At 46.8% G+C, this 23302-nt stretch overlaps 1 protein-coding gene across 1 annotated transcript in view; it reads right to left on the reverse strand.

Moving 5' to 3' along the window:
- The window catches only part of TGM3 (transglutaminase 3), a 44301-nt gene that overhangs the window by 12139 nt on the left and 8860 nt on the right, over positions 1-23302 (reverse strand). Inside the window, exons 2-8 of the mRNA XM_021077597.2 lie at positions 17158-17331; positions 16565-16807; positions 15855-15973; positions 13834-13962; positions 10203-10380; positions 9960-10095; positions 1446-1549 (exon numbers count right to left, since the gene is read on the reverse strand). Of these exons, the coding sequence (XP_020933256.1) occupies positions 1446-1549; positions 9960-10095; positions 10203-10380; positions 13834-13962; positions 15855-15973; positions 16565-16807; positions 17158-17331 (1083 nt within the window). The remainder of the gene's footprint in view (positions 1-1445; positions 1550-9959; positions 10096-10202; positions 10381-13833; positions 13963-15854; positions 15974-16564; positions 16808-17157; positions 17332-23302) is intronic.

Here is a 23302-nt window from a genome sequence, read left to right on the forward strand (position 1 = left end):
GGGTCATTGTTATCTCCTGCAATGGCAAATAATTCTGCCCAAATCACTTGCCACCCCCCCACCCCCCATTCCCGGAAGACTTCTCTGAATACCCAGTCCTAAGGGATCCCCTGTTTCTTCAGGTTCCCAAGCCTTTGCTATCATCCTCCCTTTTCTAGCATGGGTCGCTCGGGCAGATAGGCAGGTAGATGGGTACATGGAGAGACAGACAGAAAGATAAGCAGGTAGATACATGGATGGATATAGATGTAGACACAGAGAGAGTTTCATTCATGAAACACCCAGCTGAAAACAAGCAAGATGCAGCAGTATAGAAAGAAGAGTATTGGTCTATTTGTGTGTACAAAACAAATAAAAAGACAGCAACTTTCAACCACTTTTTTTTTTTTTTTTTACCATGACCTCTAGAAATAAGTAGATTTTATATCATGGCACATATATGATCCTGAAACAAAGGTTCCACCGGACGGTCCTTATTCTTACTGTGTCCAGCGCGCCCTGACACTTTCTCTCCCTTTCCTTTTCTCTACCCTTTTCCATGCTATTCTATTTCGTTTCTTAAAACAATGGTCACACCCCATTAATCTGCTTTTATAGCCACTAATGGGTTGCAGTAAAAAGTCTGAACAGTGGCCTAGAAAAAATCTGGAGGCTTACCCAACACCCCCCTTCCCCAGCCTCAATCTAACATTCATGGCTTCTGATTGAGATGCTGCAGCTGGGGCCGGGGGTAAGACTTCCTTTTCATTGCAAGTCCTTTTAGAATGGTTTGAAAAAAATGTTAACCATGTCACATATTACTTTTACAGTTTTTTTTCTTTTTTTTTTAAGTTTGAATGGAACAATTGAAAATGAAGGTAACAGACAATGCTCTGGAGGTTGGGGGGTGGGGAGAGAACATCTTCCCAGAGAGCTTGAGACCCAACTTCTAATGGGAGAGAGGCCAGAGATGAGAGCAGAAGCCGTGGGAGCACAGGGTCAGGGGCGGGCTGACCTGTGCGAGAGAGAGCTTGGCCTGGCAGGGGACACGCATGAAGGTGAGAGAGGTGCTGCCAGCCATGATCGTGGAGGCCTTGGGCTGAGCTGGGGAATTTGGACTGAGTCCCAAGGCGACATGAAGCCAAAAGATTTCTATGCTGGGGGCGGGTAGGCTCCCGGAGGTGGTGCGAGAGAATTGCTGTTGGCAAGGCAGGGCTCCTTTCCTTTGCTGCCAGGCATGTGCCAGGGCCTGCTCAGCAGCTGTGTGGGTGCATGAGTGGCACGCATTTAAAGAGCAGCCTAGGCCAAGCAAAATTAGGAGGGAAATCTACTTTGAAGATATTTTTTTGTTGAAAAGACTCAGATGCCTTTTCTGTGCTGCTGTCCACCACTGTAAAGAACTGAGAGATCAGGATTTATAACCAAATCCAGAGAAGGGGGCCATCAGCAGGCCAACAGGGGCTTACCTTCGCTCTCCTCCTGGGGGGTGGCATCCAGAACCTGCCATCCACTGTAAGAAGAGCCCAGGTCATTCCGCACAAACCAGGCTTCATTCCAGACGTGGAAATTCCTGCAGACAGAACCAGAGACTGAAGAGCATACCCAAGACCACACAGCAGAAGGATGGCAAAGTACCACACCTCTGATCTGACAGTGCAGTACCCTGCTACTCACCAAGCAAGTTTACTGTGTGTCAGGCATTGTGTTAGACCTTGGCAAGCACTGTCTTGCTCAAATTCTCAGAGCACTGTAAAATGGGTACTAATTTTATGCCCATCTCATAAAGGGGGAAACAGGCTCAGAGAAATTAAGCAGCTAGTACAGGCAGAGTCAAAGCTTTGGACCCAGGTATACCTAACTCCAAAACCCAAGACCCTGACTGTGTTCCCCTGCCTTTCTGAGGATTAGAACAGATCTGGGTTAGAGCCAGCAATGCAGCAAGCAAACTCACAGAGCTTTCTCTGGTGCATCCTGTTGGAGAACACTACTCTATTTCAGGCGGGATGAAAATGAATGGGGCTGCAGCAAGAGTGACAGGTCTGGTTAAGAGCCACAAAGCACCTGGACTGAGGTACGGATTGAGGAATGACATATACCATATCCTAAAATGTTCTTCATTAATGACAGCTCTTTGTCTCCCAAACGGTATGTCTCAGTCATTGGTTCTCTCCCACACCTGGTAGAGCCAGTTAGCCAAAGCTTTATTCATACTTGATTCTGCCTGAGGCTACTCTTCTCCTCTCCACTCCCACAATAACTACATGAACATTGGCTTTGTCAGTTTGGGGTCCAAATTAGAAGAAAATGTAAGTTTGACATAAATTCCAGTTCTGTCCAATTTGGAAAAAAAAAATGCTTTTTATACTCATGAGACAGAGAAGAGTTTTAAGCAGAGGACCAACTTCAGAATGATAAACCTGGCTAGGTGAAGATAATAAATTTGCAAGATACAACCTATAAAGATACAAACTATGGTTCTGTTTCCAGTATGGAGGAATAAGCTCATAACAGGCCATCACTTCTGCATAAAACAATAAACTGGAAAAAATACAAAAGGCAACTATCTGAGAGTGAACAGAGCAGGAGGATTTTGGAAAGGAGTCAAAACTTTGAGGAAGGGGCCAGCATGGGACAAGTTGCATTTTAGTGACTTTGCCCCTAAGGACAGGCTGCAGTTGGGGTAAAGTGCAGGACAGTAAAAACTCCAATAGACAGCCTAAGGAGATAAACAAATCCTGGGGTCACTAGAGAGTGAAGGGGAAGGCTTGGAAAGGAAAGAGTCAGAAAGGGGAACCTGGATTTATATATAAACTCTTCCCAAGCTTCTAGGTGACCCCTGAACTGGGCATAAATGAAACAGACCAAAAAGAGTCCAGCTAAAAATAAACGGAATGGACTGAAACTTGAGTTCCAACCACCACAGGTGAGAGAGTTTGCAGTTAGAGTCTACGCAAGTAGATTACCAAGACAAAATGCAGAATCAAGATGTCCAGGATACAATCCCAAATTACTCAACATACAAAGAAACAGAAAAAATGTGGCTTATCTTCAAAGCAAAAGACAATTAACAAGGACTAACCTTTAGATAACCCAGATGTTTGAATTAATTGGATAAGGGCTTTAAAACAGCTATTTTGGCTATGCTCAATGAAGTAAAAGAAAACATGCTCATGACAAATAAAAAGAGGGGAACTCTTAGCAGCAAAGTGGAAAATATGAAAAAAAAAAAAAGAACCCAATGGAAAAGTCTAACTAGAAAAAAGACAAATATCTCAAAATAAGTAATTCAATGTATGGCTTACTAGCAGAATAGGGATAACAGAGGAAAGAGTCAGTAAGCTTGAAGACAGATCAGTATAAATTATCCAATTTGAAGAAAAGAGAGAAAAAAAGACTGAAAAAATCAATAGAGTAGGAAAAATATACGCAACATGTCTATTAGTCAGAGATTTACTACAATGAATATTATGAAGTATGTACAAATCATTAATTCACAGAAGAAGAATTCAAACATGCCAATAAGGGACAATGAGTAGGCAACTCATAAGCAATACAAATGATCATGGAACACATAAAAACAGTTTTAACCTCACCATCATTAAAAGACAATTAAAATGACAAATAACTATCATTATGCCTCTTAGACTGACAAAGATGAAAGCAGAGGATGATACACATTGTTGTGTGATACTCATTTTCAGGTGCAGGAAAACAAGCACTGTCATACACCACTGGTGGGAGTTTAAGCTGGTATGGCAATTGGGCAATGAGTATGAAAAACCTTTAAAAATCTACATACCCACTGAGTCAGTAGTTCCACTTCTAGGGATTTCTCCTATTAAAAAAAACCTCACAGTGCTCATAGCTATATATGGAAAGATGTTCACTGAAGCATGGTTTGTAATAGCAAAATAATGGAGGACAAGTTTATCAATGAGGAACTTGTTGGATAAATTGTGGCACAGCCATGCAACAGAATATTGTGCAGCCGTCCAAAAGAATGAGCAAAATCAATCTAGCACTACCATGGAAAGATGTCTAAGTTGTACCACCAAGTATGAGAAACAGTTTATAAAATAGTGAGTATATGTATAAGCTTATAAAAATACATGCTAATATGATGAGCCTATTTGGAGTTAGAAAATTATACATAAAAAAGCAGGGAAAGTTTGTCCTCCATAATTCTATTATCTTAGATAACCACAGTTTAGAGAATGGTTTGGTGTATATGCTATGCATATAGACAGATTTTGGTGCATATGAACTAAACTTTACATTATTTATTTCTGCAATGTTTTCATTTTCTAAAATGAAAGAAAATTTTTTTAGGGCTGCACGCATGGCATATGGAGGTTCCCAGGCTAGGGGTCGAATCAGAGCTACAGCTATAGAATTCATCTAGAAAGCAGCACTGTGGGAAGATGATCCCAGAAGAGTGAAAGGGGCAAGAGAAGATGCGAAAGCAGGAAGAAAACCAAGTTTTATGTTCACTCTATTCCTAGCAGAGAACCCTAGGAGAAGGGCATGTTGGTTTAAAAAAAAAAAAAAAAACACAAACTTGTTTGTAAGGCAGGAATTTAAGGCTACACAGGTGACAAGTACATCCTGCTCACTCCCTCACTTGGAAGCCAGCACTTTGCTCATGCTTTCTTGGGAGATGAGTGCCTCTCAAATGCCCCAGGGCGCCATCAGGGACCCTCTGGTTTGTTTCTGCTTGGGGGCCACGCTCTGTCCCGCCTCCCAACTTTGGGCTGTCTTGAGGGTTTCAGGAGTAGAACTTAGGAAAAGCACAGACTTAGGGCATTTATTAAACGATGTGCCTGTCTCCCTCCACTCAAATCGATTCTAAATGCCGAAGTTTATAAACTGCTGTCCCTAGAGACGGCAGCTGAATCACGCCTACCTTGGGATTCGTAGGGTCAGGGAACCCTCTCTCGAAAGCAACCCCAAATCCCTGCCCCTTCCCCTGGGAAAAGCCTATTTGTCCTTTCAAATGCAGTTCAGACACTACCTCCTTCCACAAATCTTTTCCTAACATGCTCGGAGAGGGCCAGTCTTAGCTCTGGGCTGTCTCTGAATCTTGCACGTGATCTAGTGCCTTGACGTCAGCTCCATAGTCACCCAGATTCTTGGGCATCTGTGATTCCCACTAGCATCTCACTCCTGGAGCCTGGTGTCCAGTGCAGGGTCTGGCACACAGTACACACATCATGCTCGCTGAATTGAATCGTGCTCGACCTTGGGGGCCTCTCTGGCAGCCTTGGTTTCCTCGCTGTGGGTCTGAGCAAGTGGCTCCAGTGACGGCGGGGGCTGGCTAAGTATTAGTGGAGGTTGGAGGTCATGGAGAGTTTGCCTCAGGAGCCAGGGCTCGGGCAGGGCTGTGGGTTCTGACCAACTCCACCTCCCTGACCCCAGGCCTGGGCAGTCTCCCCCTGCCTTCCACCTTGGGGCGCTATGAAGCCTGTAATAGAGTCAGATCTGTGACGGGAGACTGGAGAATCAAATCAAATGAAATAAGAAAGCAAGCCAGAAATGTCAAGATAAAGATACCTTTGGAATTCCCTGGTAGCCTGGAGGTTGAGGATTTGGTGGTGTCATGGCTGTGGCTTGGATTTGATCCCTGGTCTGGGAACGTCATAGGGCTGCAGGCACAGTCAAAAATAAACAAATAAAAATAACCTTGGCCAAACGGGTCCAAACCATTTGGTTGCAGGCCTCAGAGACTCCCTTTATTTATTTATTCTTTTTACGGCCGCACCTGCGGCAGATGGAAGTTCCCAGGCCAGGGATGGAATCCGAGCGGCAGTTGCAGGCCTGCGCCACAGCCGTGGCAACCCCAGATCCGAGCTGCATCTGCCACCTATGCTGCAGCTTGTGGCAATGCTGGATCCTTTCTCCACTGAGTGAGGCCAGAGATCTAACTTGCATCCTCACAGAGACAATGTCAGGTCCTTAACCTGCTGAGCCACAGCGGGGATTCTGAACCCTCCTTTATAGTGACACAGAAGGGAACCATATTAAAGAAGCTTCCCCCCAAATTGTCCTTTCACTTGTCACTTGTCCTGACCAGTGAAAACTTCAGAGCCTTGTGCCTTTTAAGTCAAACCACTGGCCTGAGCAGAATGGCTTAGAAGATAATATAGCCCCCTGGATGCTGTAATATGCAAAAAAGAAAGATCTGGAAGAAGCTGCTGAGGTCCCCAGCCCTAGCCCTTCATTTTACAGTCGGGAAATTGAGGTACAAACAAGTTAAGGAACTTCTGTAAAGTTAGACACTTACTCAGAGGACCCACACATCACCAGCTGTTTGCCTCCACTTCTCTCTGGGTCTCTGTTTTCTCATTTATGAAATGAGCAGGTCTCTTTCTAAAACCCCTTCCCGTCCGAATGTTTTTTGACTTGGGAGAGTCCTTTTGACAAAGACCTGTGTCCACCCCCTGTTTGGATGCAAATTCAGTTTGACTTTGGGCAAATCATGTCTCTGAGCCCCTGAGACGGCGCCTGGTCTTCAAGAGAAGTGGCATTTGCTGCCCAAATGCGGACCTAAGAACCCAGCTTTTCCACCTGGTTGGTGGCCAGCCACCCCTCTCTGGAAAAATCTCAAGGTAAGCTGTCAGATTTCTCAAACATCGGTCAAGAGGAAGGAGAACACTCCTTGCATCTCTGGGGCTTCATGGTTTACAAAGCTGCCTGGGTTCAGATCCCAGCTCTGCCATTTTCTTGCTATCTACCCTTGGATGAATGAGTCTGCGTCTCAGTTTCTTCGACTGTCAAATGGGGGTGACCATAATTGTGCCTACTTTTTTTGTTTTTTTTTTTCATGTAACTGTCTTTATTGAAATATAGTTGATTTACAGTGTTGTGCCAAATTCTGCAGTACAGATAGTCATCCAGTCATACATACATATACATTCTTTTTTTCTCATACCTTCGTCCATCGTGGTCTATCCCAAGAGACTGGATGTAGTTCCCAGTGCTTTCTATAGGACCTCATTGCTTATTCATTCTAAATGTAATAGTTTGCATCTACCAACCCCAAACTCCCTGGCCATCCCACCATTGCTTCTGACGAGTACAATGCAAGCACTAAGAACAGTATCTGGCACACAACAGTTGCTCAGCAAAAGTATTTGTTGTTGCTGTTATTATTAATAAACACTTCCAGGTGCTTAATCTCACTTGATGCTTACGTTCTATAACTTTAGGCAAATCTAGACAAGGTTCGAAACGCTTTTAACCTTTGCAACATACAAAGATTCCGATCGAAGGATTTCTGTCCAAACCCAAACCTGCCCTTTTAATAACAAGTTAGTAATTGCTCTCCAGGCAGAAAATGCCTCCCTGCCTGATGGGAACCATGTCAATGGGATGAGATAGCTCCCTTGGGAGGGGGAGCTCTCACACAAAAAGTGGGGTGAGCCACAGCTGCAGAGAATCAAAAAAATTAAAGAGTCTTGGGTGAACATCTAGCACCAGGCCAGCTTTTGTGTTTCACTGATGGGGACCAGAAAGATGAGATGGCTTACTGCACATTCTAGAGCCAGATGGTAGTGGGGCTGGAACCAGGGCTCAGGAGACCCTGCCCTCACGCCATCTGGCTGGTAGGGGTGGAGTGGGGAGGGTCCCTCAGCTCCCACTGCTTTCTGAGAAGGGCTCAGAACAGACTGGTGTGGGGTAGGATGAGGGGTGATGAGACTCCCAAGAGAGATTGGAACTTTAGGGCCTGACACCCTGCAACGAGGCCAATAGAAATGACAACGGAGACACCCTGGAATGGTCCATGGGCCCATACTTGCCCCACGGTGACATATTTGGAATGATTTATGAAGCTAGTGTGGGTGGTGGCCTGAACCAGTGACCAAGAGGTCTCAGTTCTAATCCCCAATTCAGCTTCAAGGCCCCACCTTTCTGCTCCCAGAAAGTCTCCCTTGATGGCTTTCTGCCTGAGATCCCGCCGTGCTGACCATCTGAATCACACAGCTGGTGTACTGCACACCATCCCACGTCAACCAAGAGCCTCTACTCATGGCTTCCCCGCTTCCTGTCCCCTAACAGCACCAGAGATGCTCTCAGTGGAGGGACTCAGTCTTAAGCTTTCTGGTCTCTCCACCATGCCTAGTGTGCAGGATGCTCACAGAAGGATGACACCAAAAGGGACCATCCCCTTCCCCAAATCAGTCATCTTGTTGGACCAAGCATCTCCTTTTGTGAAGAAAACCAAGGTCAGGAATGGCACTGCCCGCAACGATCAGAACAGCGTGCAATGGGATTCTGGATGTAACGACCAAGGAAAAATCCAGGGAGAGGAAAAGACATTCATTTATGAGAAGCTGGGAAAGAAAACCCCACTGTAAATAGCAGTGTCACGAGAAAGAGTGCTGCGTATGCACAGATTAAGAAGGAACATCCTAAAATAAGCTTTCTCTCCCCCATTAAACCCTAGAATCCATGTGACCTTGGGTGAATTACATTTTGCCTCCCTTCCTTCAGAGGGGAGGGGATGCTTACAGTACTTTCAGTACTTAATGCCACTGCTGATGCAAGGCTGTGGTTTATTTAACAGCTTTCTCTGTTAATTGGAATATTCCTTTGACTTTATTCTATTAGGTATCCTATGCACATTTCAGTAAAGTTGGATTTACTTATTCTGGGAATAACAACTAATAAAGTTTTTTGTAGATATAGACTACCTCAAAGTTGAACATCTGGCATCTGTTATCAGTTATCTAGCCATGTACATGCATGTCTGTGCATGTGAGTGGTTGCATGTATCCTTTTTATTTATTTATTTATTTATTTATTTATTTATTTATTGTCTTTTTGCCCTTTCTAGGGCTGCTCCCTTGACATATGGAGATTCCCAGGCTAGGGGTCCAATCGGAGCCGTAGCTGCCGGTCTACGCCACAGCCACAGCAACGCAGGATCCGAGCTGTGTCTGCAACCTACACTACAGCTCACAGCAATGCCAGATCCTTAACCCACTGAGCAGGGGCAGGGATCGAACCCGCAACCTCATGGTTCCTAGTCAGATTTGTTAACCACTGAGCCATGACGGGAACTCCGTGTATCCTTTAAAATGGATTAAAACAATGGATTATTGACATATGTGTGAAGTACTGTATATATATATATATATATATATACACAGTACTTATATATATATAGTACTGAAAATAATTATGTCTGTATCTGTATACACACATCGATATCTGGTAATAACTTGGCATATGGTGTAATTTTAAACAGCTGTAATGATATCTATGTTACATATCTATAACAGCTGGACAAAATTATAGATATATGTCTAAGTTACAGATAACCTACTTCCAGGTGGAAGCTATTACACATAACACACCTCTGTGTGTGGATAGATACATGTGCACATGGTATATTTATGGTTAGAAATATGCCCAATTACCTACAAAGCTTCTTATTTTCAGTGGGAATCTAGAATAAGCTAATATTTTATTCTACCTTCCAAGATACATAGAAAGCATATATGCATAAGAGAAAATGTGTCGCTTTTCTTTAAGAAAGCCCAAAAGTCATATGGGTGGCCTGAAATGACATACATGTGTATTTATTACTAGAAAAGCAATAGTTTCAATGTTTATCTTCTAAAGTAGCATATAGTCGAATGGGCGCTCTAAATTCAGGGTGGTTTCCCAGAGCCCAGAAAACATTTATCTTTCTCTGGTACCAGAACCTTTATCCAGCTCTAGGAGATAAAGTGAACCAACAGAATCTGCAGAACTCTGAGAAGAGTTGTTTTGGGGCTTGCTAAATTCTTGCTAGATTCGGCGTTTCCATTCTACACTTGACCTTAGCCAAAAGCCCAAGAAGTGATGCCATTTCCATTCCTGACCATGTGTGGACACGTTATTTGCCTCCCCACTCCTGTTTGGGGGTGACTCACGGGGCTGGGGAGAGCTGGGGGGAAGCCGCTCAGATGTGATGCTCGGAAAGCTCAGACACTCACCATACGCTGTCACTGCCTTTGTCCAAGGGCCGTCCCGTGGCGTCGTAGTACACGTCCACGCTGAGGTTTTGGTCTGTGTCATGAGCCGAGTTGAAGTTGGTGATCACTCGGGAAGGAATCCCAAAGCACCGCAGCACTGCAAGTCAGGGGCAGTCTGAGGACTCGGGGTGCCGTGCGGGTGGCACCTCAGGGCAGCCCACTGCTAGCCAGCCACCCAGCAAAGGCACCTCACACATGGAATACCTGTGTTGAGGACCCCCGCGAAGACCCAGCACTGGCCGTATCGGACGGGCCTGAAGCCAGATCTCTGCCACTGCTTAAGGATCTCCACGCTGCCGTTCCAGTTTCTTGGGTCCAGGCCACCCGCGTAGTTACCGCTCCAGTTCCCAGAAACCACACCGCTGTCATCGTTGCCATTGATCTGGGCAGGAAGAAAACCCCAAAGGAATCAGCATGGAGAGGGACATGCAGAGTTAGGGGACAAGCTAGGGAGCTAAGGAAGGAAGTCAGGGAGCCTCTGTCAAGCGGATTTTCCGTGTCTTCCTGGGTGATTTGGGTGATAATTGTGCTACTGATCCTCAGGGCTATTAAGCAGTTTATGCATTTAAAAGTGCTTTCCTTATCAGGCCATGTTTGATTTTCCCTAACTTGTGTATCATTTCCCCCACTCACAGGGAAGACTGAGGCTCCAGCTTGTCAATGGCGAGAAAGGGACAGAAAACCACCTGCAGACAATTTCTGGCCAGAACTCACGGGCTGCTGCCAACGCCTGGCCTGGGGGTGCATGGTGTGAATCTCTCCTGGTCGTCTAAAAGGGTCATGTTAGAACTTTAGCAACTAACTTCTTCTTGGAAAGAATAAAGATGGACTATTGGCTTTCCATTCATTGATGCCATTCACTCAACCTCAGGCCTGATTCTTGTGTAAGTAACACAACCCTGATGCAGTGTGGAAAGAGCACTGGACTAGGAATCAAGAGACTGAGTTCCATTATGTTTTAGAGACTAATACTGAAATATTTATGGATAAAATAATGTAATGCCTGGGATTTATCCAATCATCTGTGGAGGAAGGGACAGAGATGAAACAAGACTGGCCTCGAGTGAACGGATAATTGCCGAAACCAGTGACGGGTACATAGGAATTCATTTTGCTTTTTCTTCTACTTTTGTGAAGGTCTGAATTTTTCCATAATAAAAAATTAAAAGAGAAAGAGGGAGAAAACTCTAGTCTCAAGCCCAGCCTGGCCACTTGGCAGCTGGGTGATGGCAGGAAAGTCCATTCACCACCCTCGGACTCAGTTTTATTTTTTTAATTTTATGGCCACACCCACATGGCGTATGGAATTTCCCAGGCCATGGACTGAATTGGAACTGTAGCTGTGACCTACACTGCAGCTGTGGCAATGTTGGATCCTTTAATCCACTGCTCCAGAGTGGGATCGAACCCACACCTCTGCAGCAACCTGAGCAGCTGCAGTCTGGTCCTTAACCCACTGTGCCACAGTGGGAACTCCTGGGCCTTAGTTCTTCACATTGCAATACAGGTAAACTTAGAAACAAGTCTGCCCTCAGCTCTCTTCCAGCAACCAAGTTTGCAGAGTTTATGAAACTTTGACTAGCCTTTATCCCAACCGTGCAGTTCAAACGGCTCCCTCTCGCTGGGGGACCCCAAGCTTCATGGCCTGTGAGAACGCCCAGTTTGGAAGTTGAAGGATCCTTGCCCAGGACAGGCTCACCCAGCCTCCAGGGCTCCTCCCCGCTCCATGTAGTGGGTGGGCCCCGCACCCCCTCCAGGGTGGCCGCGGCTGTGATCACACCATCAGGCAAGATGGGGCTCCCTCCAGACTGAAGATTACACGGCCCACCTGCATCTCCTGAGTCGCAGGGGTGCCAGCCTCCACCGTGGGAATCAGCAGGATCATCTCTGACTGAAAGCAGAGCCTTTCAAAGCCCCATACAGGCCATAATTAGCTCAAGGCCCAGCCCAGCCAGGAGGGCTGGGAGGGAGAAGGTAGGCACAGTGAGGAGCCTGGCTCTGAGATCAAGTGCTTTGTCTGGAGGGCCCAGTGAGTCAGCCGCTGCTGGAGCCGGGGGCTCCCCCACCCTCTCCTGCTGAGGAGCCTCAGCTGCCCAAGTCACCTTGAACGCCAGCTTCCCTTAACCTTGGCCTGGGCTTCAATCGCACCTATCCCAGGCCACTTGGTTTTCAAGGTCCGGCCCGGGCCCCACTCCCTCTCAGCCCTGGTTCCCGCCATCTCCCCAGCGCCTCCAACATTCCCTGGGCCTCCCCACACCTGCCCTGCTTGGTTCAGCTGAAGACTCTTCTCCAAGAGAAAGCCCTCTCTGATTACACCCAGGAGTCTATCACACAGTTGGAAGGTTGTTCAAATTTCTAATCATATAACTCCCTCGTTAGTTTGGATGTTCTCCAACTCAAAAGTAGAGACTGGAAATTCCTAGTCCGTTAATTACGAAAAAAAAAAAAAAAAAAAAAGAGTTCCCATTGTGGCTCAGTGGTTAACGAACCCGGCTAGCATCCATGAGGATGCGGGTTCGAACCCTGGCCTCACTCAGTGGGTTAAGGATCTGGCGTTGCTGTGAGCTGTGGTGTGGGTTGCAGACACGACTCAGATCCCACGTTGCTGTGGCTGTGACATAGGCTGGCAGCTACAGCTCCAAATGGACCCCTAGTCTGGGAACCTCCATATGCTGCAGGTACAGCCTTAAAGGACAAAAAAAAAAAAAAAAAAAAAAAAAAAGTAAAGACGCTTCCGAGGGAGTTCCCTGATGGCACAGCAGATTAATGATCTGGCATTGTCACTGGTATGGCCCAGGTTTAGTCCCTGGCCTGGGAATGTCTGCCTGCGGTAGGCAGAGCCAGAAAAGAAAAAAAAAAAAAAAAAAAAAAAAAAAGAAAGAAAAGATGTTTCTCAGTATTTAGTTTCAGATGGTTAAAGGTCAAGAACGCTCCGACTTCTAGCTTTTTAATTTGCAACTTTTGAGAGGTTATCCTTTGTCTGGATACTTTCTGATGGAGGCCTTTCCCCACACTGAGTACAGAACAGTAATTTCTCCAGCATCCCGCTTCTGTGTGTGGCTGTGTGTCTGTGGCTGTGTGCGTGCCTGCGTGTGTGCACGTCCATGTGGGCTTGGGGAGGCAGGCACAGGTTCTCACGTGGAGGGAGTGGGTGAGTGAAAGAGGCCACGGGCAGGCAGGTGGAGCCTTGTTCTGGCCAGACTCCCAGACTGTGGCTGTGAGCGCACCATGTCAGCTCCCTGGCTTCGGTCTCCCCATCTAGACAACAACCGTGTTGGCCTCTGCCCTCCCCGCTGACACTGTGCTGTGGAGAGGGTGAGTCAAAGCACAGGAGGTCCACACTGCAGGCTTGCTCCGGAAACTACCCCTGGCCCAGGAGCCCCAGGGATGGAGCAAAGTCTTAGCTCTGCACCGTTCCAGCCACCCAAATATCAAATCCAGTGTCATCGGAGGGAGGTCTCACAAAAGGGCTTTGGAGCCAGGCAGCCTGGGTCCAGTTCTCCCTCTGCCACGTCCTTACTGAGTGTCTCAGACAAGTTCTTTAACTTGGAGGCGTGTCATACTCTATGTATGTGAAATGGGGCTAGTGATAGCCACCATATGTATTTTTTTTTTTTTTTAGCTGTGCCCACAGCATGCAGAAGTTCCCAGGCCAGGGATCGAACCTGCGCCACAGCAGTGGCAACACCGGCTCCATAACCTGCTGTGCCGCCGAGGAACTCCCACCAACTGTATTTTGTGAGACCTCAAGTAACAAGACGAGAGGTTGTGCCTACCCCATGGCTGGGTTTGTTATACACTAACAACTATTTATGATGGTTTTCTCGTCACTCACCATGGCACTCAGCACGCGGCCAACATATGTGGGGTCATTCCTGCGGGCCACATCGGTGGCAGGGTCACGGCGGAAATTCAGACTGTTATCCAGGACTGAGAGGCAGATGTTCAGAATGCCTTCTTCAAACTGTTCAAGAGGCGACAAAGACAAGACAAGTGGGGTCAGTTAATGAAGGGTTTGGGAGCTCTGCCGGTGAGAACCAGGGGCGCCGCCCACGTCCTTCCACTCTGTGGCCTCCAGAATTGAGAGATTCTGAGGAGCAGCCCCACCTGACCTTTAACCCTGCAAACTCATCCAGAGCGCTCACAGCAAGCCCCTGTGCTGAGGCCCCTAAAGTGGACGGGACGCCCTCGCTGTTATGAACTTGAGAGTGAGTCTGTCTGGCCTCTTTTTTTTTTAATTTAAAAATTTTTAAAAATGTATGGCCTGTATATGCTGCAGTCAGATTCTTCTTCTTCTTCTTCTTTTTTTTTTTTTTTGGTTTTTTCTAGGGCTGCACCCATGGCATATGGATGTTCCCAGGATAGGGGTCTAACCCACCTATGCCACAGCCATAGCAGCGTGGGATCCAAGCCATGTCTGCGACCTACACCACAGCTCATGGCAATGCCAGATCCTTAACCCACTGAGTGAGGCCAGGGATCGAACCTGCAACCTTATGGTTCCTAGTCGGATTTGTTAACCACTGAGCCACGATGGCAACTCCTGCAGTTGGATTCTTAACCCACTGCACCATGGTGGGAACTGCAATTTCTCCATCTTTATAACAGGGAATCAGGCTGAGCTCATCTCAAAGTTCCCATCTAGCTCTGACATTGACCTTGAACATATTATTTAGACTTTTGTGGGAACTAAAGATAAAAATATCCACTAAAACCAGAATTTGAAGCTGCTTTCACAAAGTAAGACATATTTTTGTCACTGCTTCTCAAATGGAGGCCAGGCTCTTTCTTGCCTTAGGGTCTTTGCATGTGCTGTTCCTTCTACCTTCAATGCTTTTCCCTAAAATATCTGTCCAGCTCCCTTTCCTCCTTCAGGTTTTTGTTGAAAAGGTCCTTCCTAAGAGAGTCTTGCTCAGATCATGCCTTCAAAAATAGCTTCCCTCCTGGGAGTTCCCTGATGGCTCAGTGGGGTAAGGATCTCAGCTTGCCACTGCTATGGCTTGGGTGGTTGCTGTGCCACAGATTTGATCCCTGGCCCTGGAACTTCTGCATTTGGCAGGCCTGGCCAAAAACAGTAACGACAACAAAAATAGCTTCCCTCTGCCCCTGGGTGCATTCTACGCTCTTACCCTCCCCTGTCACACTCCTTTTTCTTGCTTTTTTTTTTTTTTTTTTTCTTTCCAAGGAACTTTGACACAGAGCCCGGCATACAAAACCCAGCATAAAAAATATATAGCAGATGTGCCCTGGCTGACTACAGGATGGGGTCTGAGATGGGCAAAGCCTGCACCTGCCCACCCCCTCCTGGGCATCCAGGGCACTCCACCCAAGGTACTTCATGGTAAAGTCTTCACTTGTCTGCAGGAAAAAAGAAAAGGTAGAGGGAATCCCTGATGGTTCTTTTTAGGCTGAGCCAACCCGGGAACTCTGGACTCATATGTCCTAGTAATGAGGAGCCTGTGAAAGCCTGAATGCACACACCAAGGAAGCTTCACCACATTCTTCTGTGGAATGAGTAACAGAAGCCACATTATTGTCCCAAGTGTCTACTGGGCCTTATCCTCATTGGTGTATCATGGCATCAATAACACTTCATTGCATCACCTTAGTTATGTGTCTGTTTTTCCCACCAGAGTGTGACCTCCTCAAAGACAGGGAATTCACCTTGTACATCCCCCCTATCCATCAGGTATAGCTTGAGGCCTGGCACATAGTAGGCTTTCAATAAGTGTCCTCGGAATGGTTGGATGACTAGAAGGAAGGCAAATGGACAGATCTGGGAACCCACATTTATCTGTGGAGCCAGCCGCTGAGCTTCTTGGGTGGTATTACTCTCAGCCTTTATGACCCTTTTACCTGTCCGTAGTTCCAGCCAATCATGCCAATTCGATTTGAGCTTCCCACAAAGATGATGCCGGCGTCTTCCTGAACATACTCCTCTCTCTCAGCTTGGTTATTCATAAAGACAACATCGGCTATTTGACACAAAAAGCAGGTATCGGGGATTAGAATCCTGTAGAGGACTATAGAGACTGGTCCTCCTCTCGCTCCTGAATACTGGCCTGGAAGCTGGAGCAAGCTATACCTGCAACCCTTTCCCCAACTTCCACAGAGGAGTGAAGTCTTAGGCTGTAATGTTTCCAACTCATATTGTGTGAACCATGAGCTTGAAAAAGAAGCTAGGGTGACCTGAGAATCTGAAAACGAGACCCCCAAGGATGAAACGCTTGCTTCTTTGCAGAAGCTATCTCCAAGCTGCAGAATTGTATTGTGGTCATTACAACATGCTATACAGTTTGAAAAAGCTCATGAGATCCCTGACCCAGAAATAGCAGGGTCTCCACTTAATGGTGAAGAATCGGAGTCTCAGAAGGGGAAAGTGACTGCCTTATGTGGCTGGTTAAGCAGAGGAGCTCGGATGCAAACCCGTGGTTTCTGACATCTAATGTCTGTGCTCTGTCCATATCCCACAGTCAAACTTCAGCCCATGAAAACCATTCCCCCCATCTCCACTCCATGAGCTTCACTTAGCTGATGGCCGGGAGTGGGGGTGTTTGGGTACCTACCTTGCAACCAGGGGTTGAAGAGCAGTATGAATGTCCCAAGTTTCAGAGTGGAGTCCTTGCCCTGGGAGGAGATCCGAATGCTCAGCTCATACCTTCCGATGGGCGCACTGGCTGGACTGAGGATGGAGATGGCCAGAACGTTGTCCCTTCTGGACAGAAGTTGTGCACTCCAGCCGCTGCTTCTTGTCTCATTGGAGAGTGGAAACACAGCCTTCGTCTTGGCCGACTCTGAGGCGGAAGGCCCTGTAAAAGAAGACAGAGGACAATGGAAGCCAAGTAGTGTTGGCCAGAGGGTGGGGAGACATCAGATTCCAACATAACTGCAGGGGCCCTTTGGGAGGCATCCTACAAGGAAGCATCGTGTTACGGAGCTGAAAGCAGCTGGAGAGACCATGGAGGGGAAGACTCTGATGCTCAGGCTCAGAGATAGGCAGAAACTTGCCCAAGCTCACACCAAGTCAATGATCGAGCTGGGTTAGAGCCCCGAGCCCAGTGACCCGAAGACCACCAGTGTCACACCGCTAGGGGGCACCACCTCAAAGTCTAAGCAAATGTGTGTTGGGGGATGGGGTGGGGCAGCTGTGAGCAGGTACCTGTGGAGACGGTGAAGGTCAGACCATCTGCAGAACCAAGACTTTGGTTCAGGGTCAATGAGAACTTGAAGAGCTGGCCTCTCCGCAAGATGAGCTCCTTGCTGTAGAACCTGTCTGTGTGATGTGCCTGCCGGTTGGAGGCCGTCTGCCAGTCGATACTCTGGAGTTTGAAAGCTATGAGACAGAAAAGAGGACTTGAGGTCCTGGGAGGCAGGGGACAGTGGTGTGGGGTAAAAGGTGTCAGTTACCAATGAGACAGCTTTTGGACAGGGCTCTCCAGGGAAGCATCTCCTGGGAAGAATCACATGAAAATGTAAAGAACTGGGGAGCTCCCACTGTGGCTCAGTGGTTATGAATCTGACTAATATCCACGAGGACGCGGGTTTGATCCCTGGCCTCGCTTAGTGGGTTAAGGATCCAGTGTTGCTATGAGCTGTGGTGTAGTTAGAAGACTCGGCTCCGATCTGGTGTTGGTGTGGCTGTGGTGTAGGCGGGTGGCTACAGCTCCAATTGGACCCCTAGCCTGGGAACCTCCTTATGCTGCAAGTGTGGCCCTGCAAAGACACACACACATACAAAATGACCTTGACCAAGCGTAACAACCATTTCACAAGCTGTTCCCATTCTGCCTTTTCAGGCGGCTGAACCTCTGCACACACTGTTCCAATGTCCCCCTCCACCTGGCCAGCTGTCACTCAGCCTTCAAGGAAGTGGCTTCCCCCCAAAACTGCCAGGAGAACCAAATAACCAGAGCACCCCTGTCCTGTCCGTTTTATCCTTATTCCTTTGTGGATGGGGCTCATGTAGAATGGCCTGGAAGCTGCTTCTCCTAAATAAACCATCCTGGTTTGGCTTCCTTGCTTTTTCCCTTTGCGTCTTGCCAGACACCAGATGCCTTCTGTCACTCCAAAACCTGGCAAAGGTTTCCCCATGTCATCAGTACTTTGTATGTGCAACACCTCAGTGTTGGCCTGGGCCTCTGATGCTGGCAGGAGACCGTGACTCCAAGAAGCATTTCTAGGCCTGAAGCTTCTTTCAAAGGCTTGCTGGCAAGTGTGGTCTAAGGCTCTGATATCTCTGGAAGATATGGTATATATATATATATACACAATGGAATACTACTCAGCCATAAAAAGGACAAAACATCTGTAGCAATATGGATGCAACTAATGATTCTCATCCTAAATGAAGTAAGTCAGAGAGAGAACGACAAATACCATACAATATCACTTATATGTGGAATCTAAAATATAATATGATCCTATCTACAAAACAGAAGTAGATCGGGAACATGGAGAGCAGATTTGTGTTTGTGGGGCGTTGGGGGAGAAGGAGAGGGAGTGGGATGGATGGGGAGTTTGGGGTTGGGGATGCAAACTATTACATTTAGAAAGGATAAGCAATGGAGTCCTGCTGTACAGCACAGGGAACGATATCCAATTTCTTGGGTTAGAACATGATGGAAGATAGTATGAAAAAAAAGAAAAGAACGTACATGTATGCATGACTGGGTCATCTTGCTGTACAACAGAAATTGAAGGAACATTGTAAATCAACTATACTTTAATTAAAACATTTTTAATAAGAGACCCTGAGGACAATTAGCTCAAAATCCACCCTCTAATCTGTCCCCTGCTTGTGGAGATGAGGGGGATGAGAGAGAAGGATTATGAGAAAAACCATGAGATGTGAGGTGTTTAGCCAATTTAAATCTGTTGAGCTATTTGATTCCTTTGAATTACGTCTGAGATGTTCCTGTACCCACTCTTCTGCAAAGGAACTGGTCTCTGTCTTTACGATGGGGTCACGGCTATGATGGGGGTGGGGTGGCCCATCCCAGCACCAGCTGCAAAACCTGTTTGGATGTGTCTGTCTCTCATCCTCAGAATGTGCCTTCTTGATCTTTAGATTCTGATGCCTAGCACATTACTTGAGTGTTTTTTTTTTTTTTTTTTTGTCTTTTTAGGGCCATACCTGCGGCATATGGAGGTCCCCAGGCTAGCAGTGGAATCGGAGCTGTAGCTGTGGCCTATGCCACAGCCACAGCAATGGGAGATCTCAGCTGCATCTGCAACCTGCACCACAGTCCATGGCAATGCCAGATCCTTAACCCACTGAGCGAGGCCGTGGATTGAACCTGCGTCCTCATGGATGCTAGTCAGATTCATTTCCACTGAGCCATGATGGGAACTCCTGCTTGACTGTATTAGGACAATTAGATAAACAAATAAGGGAACAAGTGAACAAATGAGCATAAAACTAATTTCATGCAGTGACCATCATGACTACAGCTCAAAATTTAGTCCATAAGGAAAGGTGACTATGGGATCTTCATTCGGTAAACGTAGAGCGAGTACCTATTATTTGTAGGACACTATAGAAAGCACAATGCTGGGGGTGTGAAAATGTATGAAAAGAAGTTTTAATCCTCAAAGAGCTTCAGTGGTGTGTAATACAACACAAATCAGAATGAATGATAGGATGACATAAATCCAATCTCCCCCCAAAAAGGTGTCTAGGAGATACAAGCAAGAATCACTTTCAGGGAGTTCCCGTCGTGGCTCAGTGGTTGATGAAACCGACTAGGAACCATGAGGATGCAGGTTTGATCCCTGGCCTCGCTCAGTGGGTTAAGGATCTGACCTTGCTGTGAGATGTGGTGTAGGTCGAAGACTCAACTCGGATCCCACGTTGCTGTGGCTGTGTCATAGGCTGGCGGCTACAGCTCCGATTCAACCCCTAGCCTGGGAACCTCCATATGCGATGGGTGCGGCCCTAAAAAGAGAGAAAAAAAAAAAAAAAGAATCACTTTCAGCAGGTTGGGGTATGGGGGGGGATTGGCTAGGGATTTGGGATAGAAATGCTCTAAAATTGGGTTGTGATGCTTGTTATACAACTATAACTGTAATAAAATTAATTGAGTTTAAAAATTTTAAAAAATATATTAACTACCAAAAAAGGAAAGAAACATGTAGCAATTCAAAAAAAAAAAAAAAAAAAAAAAAAAGAATCACTGTGAGGGAAGAGAGAATTTTTTTCAGATGCCAGTGGAGCAGCCTGCATTCCAGACACCAGGCAGGGAGGCCCAAGGCCCAGGAGCATGGGTATCCTATTTGGCTAGAGCAGAGGTGATGCACAGAGGAGAAGGGGGAGGCTGAAGGGGTGCAGCTCCAGGGTGGGCCTGGGACTGGGGGCTCCCCGCAAGCAGCTCGGGCGAAGGGCAGAGGCTCCTCAGAAACACACCGTGGAGTGAGGACCGTGGAGTGAGGTGCAGACTCTCCGGGGTGAGGAGCTGCTGCTGAAGAGGGGACTCAGGAGTGATCTTGTCACTTGCTTTGAGTCCCTCATTCACACATCCACTCATTCACTCCTTCACTGAACAAATAGCTCTTGGAGGAGTAAATTACTAGGTTTTCATGCAAACTCAGGGGAACTAAAACATTCACGCAGTCACCATGTATCTACTGAGTGAAGGGCAGGGCAAAGCGAGGGAAGATGGGACAGAAAGAGGGAGGAAAGAAGATGACGTTTCCTGGGCGTGAATGCTGAGTGGCGACAGCTCAGATCTTAGAAACTTCCTGGCAAACGCCGAGGTCTACACAACTGGCAGAGAGCGGGCTCGCTGGCTGCTAGGACTTTCTAGGGCAACGTCCCCCACCTTTTAACCCCCGGCCTCTTACCAACTGCTCTGGCTGCCTTCTGTGCATCCCCACCGCTGGGATTCCAAAGAGCTTTACTCACTGTCTTGTTTTATTTTATTTTTAAAAAATTTATTTTTTTTGTCTTTTTAGGGCTGCTCCTGCGGCATATGGAGGTTCCCAGGCTAGGGATCGAATCGGAACTGTAGCTGCCAGCCTACACCACAGCCACCTCAACGCGGGATCCGAGCCACGTCTGCGACCTACACCATAGCTCACAGCAAGGCCAGATCCTTAACCCACTGAGTGAGGCCAGGGATCAAACCCACATCCTCATGATGGGGTGCAAGTCTGGTTCGTCAACCTCTGAGTCGAGATGGGAACTCCTTGCTGTCTCGTTTTAGAGAAAAGAAGAGCCCTTAGGCACGTGTGGTTTGAGGTCACGAAAATCTTCCTGGAGATTCCCCCCTGCAAAAGCCGAAGGATGAGGGCCTTCTCCCCTGGTGAACCTCACGATTTTGGACCATGAGCTCTTTTTTTTTTTTTTTTTTTGCTTTTTAGGGCTGCACCTGAGGCATGCGGAGGTTCCCAAGCTAGGAATCAGAGCTGTAGCCGCTGGCCTACGCCACAGCCTCAGCAATGAAGGATCCGAGCTGCGTCTGTGACCTACATCACAGCTCACAGCAACGCCAGATCCTTAACCCATTGAGCGAGGCCAGGGATCCAACCTGAAACCTCACAGTTCCTAGTCGGATTTGTTTCCGCTGCACCACAACGGGAACTCCGACCATGAGATCTTTGAGAGCAGAAAGTGTGTCTCCCAGACAGCCCTCTGCCAAGCACAGGGTAAGGAAAGGGGGGCAGCTGGGATTCCCGCCTACAGCTGGCTTCTGCCTTCCTTCCAACAGGCCCACATCCCTCTTTGCTGTGCCAAGGGTTATGCACCCTTTGCTCTAGCTGTGTCAACAGCAGAGGCGTCTCCACAGATAAGAAGTGTTGGCAAAGCTGTGGCGAAAAGGGAAGGCTTGCACACTCTTGGTGGGATTGTAAATTGGTGCAGCCGCTCTGGAAAACAGTTATGGAGATTCCTCGAAAACTAAAAACAGAACTACCATATTGGTCCAGCAATCCCACTCCCGGGTATCTATCCAAAGAATACAAAAATACTAATTCAAAGAGGTGCATGTAACCCAATGTTCATGGCAGTATTATTTACAAGAGCCAAGATGTGGAAGCAACCTAAGGGTCCGTCAACAGATGAGTGGATAAAGAAGATGTGATATGCGTGATATGAAGGATAAAGATACACACATTGTGGAACACCACTCAGCCATAAAAAGAATGAAATTTTACCATTTGCAACAACATGGTTGGAGCTGGAGGGTATTTTGCTTAGTGAAATAAGTCAGACAGAAGAAGACAAATACTGTATGTTACCACTGATGTGCGGAATCTTTTAAAAATGAAACGAGGAGTTCCCATTGTGGCGCAGTGGTTAACAAATCCGACTAGGAACCATGAGGTTGCGGGTTCGATCCCTGCCCTTGCTCAGTGGGTTAACGATCCGGCGTTGCCGTGAGCTGTGGTGTAGGTTGCAGACGCGGCTCGGATCCCGCGTTGCGGTGGCTCTGGCGTAGGCCGGTGGCTACAGCTCTGATTCGACCCCTAGCCTGGGAATCTCCATATGCCGCAGGAGTGGCCCAAAAAATGGCAAAAAGACAAAAAAAAAAAAAAAAAAAAATGAAACGAATGAGTTAATATTTTAAAAAATAGAAACAGACTTAGGACAAATTAGTGGTTACTGGTGGGGTGAGGGAAGGGCCAGATAGGGGTAGAGGATTAAGAGGTAGAAACTTCTGTGTATAAAGTGAATAAGTTACAAGAATAGGCTGTACAGCACAGGAAATGCGGCCAATATTTTATAATAACTTTAAATGGAGTATAATCTAGAAAAATATTGAATCACTATATTATACATTTGAAACTAATGTAATATCATCAATCAACAATACTGCAATTTTTAAAAAGGGATTTGCAAGTTCCTGGTGTGGTGCAGTGGGTTAAGAATCCAGCATTGCCACAGCTGTGGCTCAAGATTTGATCCCTGGCCCGGGGATTTCCATATGTCAAGGGTGCAGCCAAATAAATAAATAAATAAATAAATAAATAAATAGCATTTTTAAAGGGATTTGCATGGAAAAAAGACGAATCAACATGCAAAAATATATGTAGTCAGGTTTGCTTTTAAGCCTATGTAAGTAGGCTTAAAATAACGTAATTCTAACTACAAAAAGAAAAAAATGAATAGAGGTGTCTCCCTTTCATCCCAGAACCCAGTGGCTTGTCCGTAGGGAAGATGACAATGGAAAGCCTGAGCTGCAGGATGCCTTGGCTGCAGAGACACTGAAAGGAGATGAAGGGCCCTTTGCAGGCAGTAGGTGAGATCCTGGGATCTCTTCTCTGCCTCTCTAAGCCTGGGTACCGGCACAAAGGAGTCTTGCTTCTTG

This window comes from Sus scrofa, chromosome 17 (assembly GCF_054392235.1).
Source record: "Sus scrofa isolate SSC_HxYL_T2T_F1_AM1 chromosome 17, Sscrofa_HxYL_maternal_Yorkshire_Landrace_v2.0, whole genome shotgun sequence".
Taxonomy (NCBI): Eukaryota; Metazoa; Chordata; class Mammalia; order Artiodactyla; family Suidae; genus Sus; species Sus scrofa.